This window comes from Quercus lobata, chromosome 10 (genome assembly GCF_001633185.2).
Source record: "Quercus lobata isolate SW786 chromosome 10, ValleyOak3.0 Primary Assembly, whole genome shotgun sequence".
NCBI classification, from domain to species: Eukaryota; Viridiplantae; Streptophyta; class Magnoliopsida; order Fagales; family Fagaceae; genus Quercus; species Quercus lobata.
The window spans coordinates 44,362,588-44,370,125 of record NC_044913.1 but is presented as its reverse complement, the minus strand read 5'-3'; the positions used below and the strand labels follow the sequence as shown (position 1 = coordinate 44,370,125).

The 7,538-nt window shown below is 34.3% G+C and overlaps 1 protein-coding gene across 2 annotated transcripts; it reads left to right on the top strand.

Annotated features, from left to right (window-relative positions):
• Nucleotides 1–567: 567 nt before the first annotated feature.
• Nucleotides 568–7,015, top strand: LOC115963472 (probable protein phosphatase 2C 33). 2 transcript variants are annotated; one of them, XR_004085838.1, is made up of 7 exons: nt 568–849; nt 952–1,401; nt 2,287–2,658; nt 2,743–2,860; nt 4,207–4,430; nt 6,262–6,627; nt 6,772–7,015. XR_004085838.1 is itself a non-coding variant. In XM_031082475.1 (6 exons), the coding sequence occupies exons 2-6, from the start codon at nt 1,111–1,113 to the stop codon at nt 6,469–6,471; spliced, it is 1,215 nt and encodes a 404-aa protein (XP_030938335.1). In that variant the 5' UTR covers nt 568–849; nt 952–1,110; the 3' UTR covers nt 6,472–7,015. The 2 variants fall into 2 exon arrangements, 1 of the variants encoding a protein (XP_030938335.1); XM_031082475.1 differs by having other exon boundaries at nt 6,262–7,015.
• Nucleotides 7,016–7,538: the final 523 nt, after the last annotated feature.

Sequence of the window (7,538 nt, the reverse complement as noted above, 5' to 3'; positions counted from 1 at the left end):
AGAGCTAATAATTAACAAGAATGAGAATTTATTTTCTTTCCTTTTGAAGATGTGGCAACTAATAGCTTTTCAAGAATTTTTAAAAAAAAAGTTATTACATAAAGTGAAGAAATAAATATTCAGTACTTTTGATAAAGAATAATTATTCCTCATTTTGAAGAATAGCTAATAATTATTCATTGTAATAAAAACATAACCAAATAACCAAATAGTTATGCTATAGAAATATCTATTACATTACAGTATCTATTATAGTCTACCAAACATCTCCTTAAATTAGACTAAGTGTGCATTTAGCATGGCTTAATTTTATCAACTTATTTTACTATTTAATTTATTTTTATTTTTATTTATGAGTCTCACTTTACTTTTTAATACTATCTATGAGTCTTACTATATTATTTTAATTAATTTTTATCTTTATTTATAATATTTTCAATAATAAAATTTCTATTTCAGTAAAATAAACTGATTCAAACAGCGTACTCAAATCTCTGTATAATAGGGTGGCGTAGCCTGCTGTGACGGTAGTAATGTTCCAAGTTGTTACAAAATTCAACTTGCGAAAAGAAAGAGACCGTTTATCGAAAAGGGTAAAAGAGAGAGAAAAGCTGATGTGTATATAGGCGTGAAAAAGGGGATTAGGATCGAGTCAAAAACCTCAGCCATAAGCAAAAACAAGAAGAAGCTCCCAACTTGGACATTGTAAGCCAAAAAAAAAAAATCCTTAGCTACTCTTCCACTTTTCCTTTTCGATATTAGCTTTGTGATTTGATTTCTCAACAACCATTCCTCCCGCTCTCAACAAATTAATATAAGGGAGAGACCACCAATTTCACCGTCAATCTGGTAGGTGATTTTTCTGATTGTTAAAAACATTTTGATCTGGTTTGTTATGTTGATTCGATTATTCATAAAAATAATCGTATCTATTTATATTTTAAAATAAAGGCTATCGAGAATTTGAGGTTGAGAAAGAAAGCGGTGATAGTATCACCGAATCTGAATCCGACGGATCCTCAGGTAGTGTTGGAGAAAAGGGGCTCCGCCTCGGAGTCAGACTGTTCGGTGGGGCTGGATTGCTTGCTGAGTATAGTCAGGGCTCTGGGAATGGGATCGTGTCTTTCCGGGGACGGCGCTGGCCCCCACGGCGGCGCGGCCACCGCCCTCCCTTATGCTTTGGCAGCAGCCGCTGTGGCCGAGCCGGAGGTGGGGGCTAACAAGCGAAGGAAGTCGGCCGCCAAGATAATGAAGAGGAACTGCTCATTTGATGCCAAGATGGAGCTGTGGCTGCATAGAATTCCCAAGAGGTTGTTTGTGAATGGTTCGAGCGAAGTTGCTTCTTTGTTTAGTAAGCAGGGGAAGAAGGGGATCAATCAGGATGCTATGATTGTTTGGGAGGTTAGTTTTTCCTTTTGTGCTTATATAATAATCTATATATATATTGATCATTGGTATTTTAAGTTGTATGTAATTTGTTCTCTAATTTTTGGACCCAGTTTGAATTTCAGGATTAAGCATAGTAGAATATTTTGACTAGATAGGTTGTTCTAACTTAGTTTGTGAACTAAGTCAAACTTTTTTTTTTTTTTTTTTTTGGTTTTTTATAATTCAATAATTGGAGAGGGAGATTTGAACCTCAGACGTCTTTGTCGAAATCGCCAAGTGCCAGTTGAGCTACAAAGCTCTTTCTGAGTGGTTGAATAGGATATGTGATCTAGAGTGAACCCCAAGGGATAGCGCAGTTCGCCGGGGACTGTGCTTTATGAAGCAGAAATCACTAGTCCAAATCTTCCCTTGGTGCTCATTTGGTGTGTCTTATTTATTAGCATTTTGAAAATATGAAGTTGTTTATAACAGTTGCATGTAGAAAAAAGTCAAGTTTTATAAAAGTTGTGCTTTAAAAAGTTTGGTTTAAAACCGAATTACCAAATGGGTACTTATAGATGATCTGGAGTGTTCTGTCATTGCACTTCTCGTTTTTCATACGGTTATTGATGATCATATTGATCTCTTTGTTGCCGTTAATTAAAATCTGTCATTTATTGTTGAATCTTTAAGCAAGTACTCTTCAAAAAGTCTGTTTATTTTATTTCATTAAAATGCTAGCCAAGTTGTCCAACAGCTGGGATGTGTGTATATATATATATATATATATATTCATTTCTGCTTCATAATTTACTGTTTTTTCCTTTGACCACGTGATTTCGTTATTGTTCACATCTTTCATTTGAGAGAATTCTTTAATCTGAAATAGGTTCATTTCATCTCTTTTTTCGCCCGCAGAATTTTGGTTCAAAGGAAGACACAATATTGTGTGGTGTTTTTGATGGCCATGGTCCCTTTGGCCATATGGTTGCAAAGAAAGTGAGGGATTCTCTTCCTTTAAAGTTGTGTGCTCAGTTGCAACTAAATAGTTTCCACAAGGATGGGCATCATGATATCATCAGTAGTGGCTTGGGAAGTCTGACCTCTGAAGAAAGTGCATTGACATCAACTGATGGGGAAGCTGGGATTCATAATCAAAATCACACTGATATAAAGACAATGAGAGAATCATTTCTGAAAGCATTTAAGGTTATGGATAAGGAACTCAAACTGCATCCTTCAATTGATTGCTATTGCAGTGGGACAACAGCAGTTACCCTGGTCAAGCAGGTAATTGATGAACATTACAACTTGGTCTTCTTGACCAGTGGTAAATAATTTTAGGTTTGTCTAATCATTTTCTTTTAATTATAGGGACGAGATCTTGTTATCGGAAATGTTGGGGACTCTAGAGCTGTATTGGGTACTAGAGATGAAGATGATTTTCTCATTGCAGTTCAGTTAACTGTAGACCTCAAACCAAATATTTCAAGTATCTCTCTCTCTCTCTCTCTTAAAAATGAAGTAGAGAAATATGACAATTGTAACTTCGGTCTGATGCCTTATTTTTATCAGAATATTGGATGTTACGATACTATGAGCCTATGAGATCAAGATGTACGAAATTCAAAACAATAATTATTGCTTCTCCTTCAAAAAATTTAAAATTATTAGATATATTATAAATCCAAATAGAATAGTGCTTAGTCTTATTTTCACAATTGAGTTTAAACGAGAGAATAATCTTTGGGGATTTCATCTGGCAATTGCCAAAATAATCATATAAAGAATCATGGTGATTTTTAGAAACCAGGGACAATGCATACATTGATGTTTTCTGGAACTTGATTTAACAGCTTATGCAATGTTTTAATCAACTGTTGCGGTTAGCATCTATTGCTCTTGTAAATAAATAAAATAAAATAAAAACTTTTTGTAATTCTGCATGTGGTTTTTATTTTGTAGTTTCGAAACAAACAGTTAATGGTGGCTCTGGATACTTTAAATGTCTGTTTTCTATGAAATCAATGACTTTTTATTTTTCTTCTAGCAAAGAAGAATATGAGGATGGGTTTTGGAATGTAAAATCTGAAAGTCTAGATTCAAGGGATAAATATAACCTAGTAGCCTTCACCAATTTGAGTTAAAAAGTGAGCATGGACAATTTCACATCAATTTTGGAAAACTGGTTCTCCTAGTGTGTGCACTATAAAATTTTCATGTTCCAACACATGGATACATCAATGACTGCAATAGAGTGGTAAGGATGTAAAACAAAATTCTTTATTGATCCTGTTAGATGGTGTTCAGCAAGGAAAAGAAAGTCTACAATTGAAGAGATAATTTTAGCAGTAAAGACTAATATGTTACTATCTGTAGACCTTGACTATATTTGGGTGAAAGTTTTCTTATTACCCTATTTTATTGAAACTTATTATTCATAAATATATATGAATTTTTTCCTAGCATTTTGCATAATAATTGATCATTTATATCCTAGCTAAATATGTTCATGCTTTTGCATATATGGTAATCTAATTGTGAAATATTCTTCTTATGTTTCTGTATGTGCATGTGAAACAAATATATGAATGGTTTTATGTTAAATTGACATGAACACGATCTCATAATTTGATATGCACTTATATCTAAATAGCCTAATTGTGGTTGCTAGACTGACTCTACAATGTCTTTGTAAGTTCTAGTTATGGCTCCCTGATGTTTTTTGACAGAAAGGGTTTTTTAATTATCAGTAAATATGAGGATAAATAGATTAATGATATGGGTGTGACTTTTTTTTTTTCCCCAATATTTAATTATTTTTCTTTTACCATACAGAGGAAGCAGAGAGGATTAGGAAATGTAAAGGGCGGGTCTTTGCCCTTCAGAATGAGCCTGAGGTTGCTCGAGTTTGGCTGCCCAACGCTAACTCCCCTGGGCTGGCTATGGCTCGGGCTTTTGGAGATTTTTGCCTCAAAGATTTTGGCTTGATCTCTGTCCCTGAAATTTCTTATCATCAACTCACCGAGAAGGATGAATTTGTAGTGTTGGCTACAGATGGGGTAGGAGATCAACTTACTCTCTCTCTCTCTCTCTCTACATACATGTATGTATATGTTGTGTGTATGTATTTGTGTGTGTGTATAATGTGACCTACCTTTTATTGTTTATCCAACTAAGGAAAATTATATGCATGTATTAGAAATTGTATGGTTTTTCCTCATTGGCTGGTTATAATTTAATTAGTTGCTTTGTTTACTTGAAGAACTTATGAATTGTCAAATCAATGTATCTCCCATGGTTGTCAAATCATTGGCTGGTTATAATGAGTGTTTGGATACAACTTATAATTCACACGTTTGCGTTTTCTTTTCTTTTTTTCACGCGTTTTCTGCTTTTTGAGAAAAAACACTGTTCATCACTGTTCACAGGACCCACAGCCACTTTATTCAGGAAAAAAAATATTAAAATTGGGTTCCACGGTACTATTCACACATTTAAAAATTATTTTGTTATAGTGTTTTCAGTTTTTAGTTTCAGATGGGATAGGAGATCAACTTTCTCTCTCTCCCTCTACATACATGTATGTATATGTTGCGTGTATGTGTTTGTGTGTGTGTATGATGTGACCTACCTTTTACTGTTTATCCAACTAAGGAAAATTATATGCATGTATTAGAAATTGTATGGTTTTCCTCATTGGCTGGTTATAATTTAATTAGTTGCTTTGTTTACTTGAAGAACTTATGAATTGTCAAATCAGTGTATCTCCCATGGTTGTCAAATCATTGGCTGGTTATAATGAGTGTTTGGATACAATTTATAATTCACACGTTTGCGTTTTTTTTTTTTTTTTTTCCACGCGTTTTCTGCTTTTTGAGAAAAAACACTGTTCATCAATGTTCACAGCACTGTTTACGGGACCCACAACCACTTTATTCAGAAAAATATTAAAAATGGGTCTCACGGTACTATTCACACATTGTAAAATTATTTTGCTATAGTGTTTTCAGTTTTTAATTTCAGCAAAAATAAGTTGTATCCAAACGGGCCCATAGTGTTATGTTCAAATTGATTACACATTAACCTTTTTGATGTTATATATATAGGGTTAAGGTTCTCTCCATCTTGCATTATGTTAGACTATTGCCTCGCTAATCATAGTGCCCGTTTGGATTGGGCTTATTGCGTGTTTGTGTTTTGAGTTTCACGTTTCCTTCTTTTTTTTCTTTTTTTTTTTTAGTGCATATGAACCGTAACCGCACTGTTCATGCACATGGATTCACTGTGCAGGAGACAAATTGCTCACGCACTATTCATGGGACCCACAACCACTTTATTTAGAAAAAAAATATATATATATTAAAAATGGGTCTCACGATTCACACATTTAAAATTTATTTTGTTACAGTGTTTTTGGCTTTCAGCAAAATAAGTTGTATCCAAATGGACCCATAGTCTTTTGTTGTTGTCTTCATTCCATTGTTCAACAAGAAATCCTTACAATTACTGTGTTGAATTCTATATTCTGCTCTGGGTTGAGAGCATAGTTTCTCGTGTCTGGAGAATTTGTAATATCTCTTTTATTGAATCCCACAATTCTTCTTTTCAACGTTTAAAAGGGTGATAATGAGAGTTGGAAACCATTAGCATATATTATTCCTAATTACTGTATATACCATGAGCCGTAAGACAAACCTAAAATGGAGATGATTTCACCATCAAACCTCATAGCCAAGTGGTATCTCTCCCCCCATTAGCGTATATTTATAACAGAACTAATGCCATACCTATGAAGTTTTTGCTGACCTCTATGCATGAAAGATGGATAATGAGCCTGATTGACTTGCATTGGAAGATCTTTTTATGTGGTGTTTTCTTCCTTTGTGACAGGTCTGGGATGTCCTATCAAACAAAGAAGTTGTTGAAATAGTGGCTTCTACCCCACCATCTTCTGCGGCTCGAAAACTGGTTGAGTCAGCTAACAGAGCTTGGAAGTTCAAATTCCCATATGCTAAGGTCGATGACTGTGCTGTAGTTTGCCTATTCCTCAACTCAAGTTCAAACCATTACTCTGCTATGGACCATCCTGGTACCCTCTAGATTGCCTCTTGATTATATGTTTTAAGTTGGAGAGAAGGGAGTTTGTAGGCCCGTGTTGCAACTGCAGCAGCAGCCACCTACCTTTGAGCGGTATCCTTGGTGCACTTCTCTCTTCAGAAGCCATGTTGATTTGATTGAGCAGATTTGGAAAACAAGGTCTCAAAAATAAAGGGGAAGATAATTTTTTTATGATTCTTTTCTGAAATATAAATTATTGTCAATATTGTTTCCATTCTTTTTAGGGGTTTTATTAAGTTTATTTTCAAGAGGGAGGTTGACGCAGCCTTATTTTTGTGGCAGTGGTTATTTTCCCCTATCCCTCTATCAGGCATTGGTGATTTAGGAGTTTCTGTAAATCCAAGTTTTGGGGAGCTTTGTAATTAGTTATTTGTCATTCAGGTTAGTGTGATTTTGGAAATTTCTTGGTGGCAGTTTCTGCTTTTGTGTTTGGAGGTCGACTTTTTGTTTGTAATTCTAGGGCCTTCTGCTTTGCTGTAATATGTAAAACTATTATGTTTGATCTTGTTCTTTGCTTTTGAGACTCTCTCTCTCTCTCTCTCTCTTTCTCTCTCTCTCATGTGGATCTAAGCGCATGTGCCTTGATACAAGGGAAATAGATTATATGAAGAATTTTTCAAAAAGTTACGTTAACAGGTGTCCTTAAAGTAATTATTTATGAGCCATTTTAGAAAAGTTTTTATACTACTTTTTATGAGAAATTTAAAAAACTGTTAAAATATTATTTGTTTTTTTTTTTTTCATTTCTCATTAAAAAATTTCTTAAAATGTTTTACTAACAAAGGTATTTAGTAGGGGTGTGCGCAGTTTGGTTGGGACAGTTTTTTCTCAAATTTATCACCAAACTGATAGGGATAGGTTTTCTCAAAATTGGAACCGATGTACACCGCCTAGGGTCGGTTTTTCAACCTATAGTGGTGCGGTTTTTTCGGTTAGTTTAATCTGTTTGGGTTGGTTTAAAACATTAAATTTTTTTTTTTAAAATAAAAAATTTGGGCTTTCAAGCCCAATATCAATACACAGCATGTTCAAGATTTCAAGCAAAATGT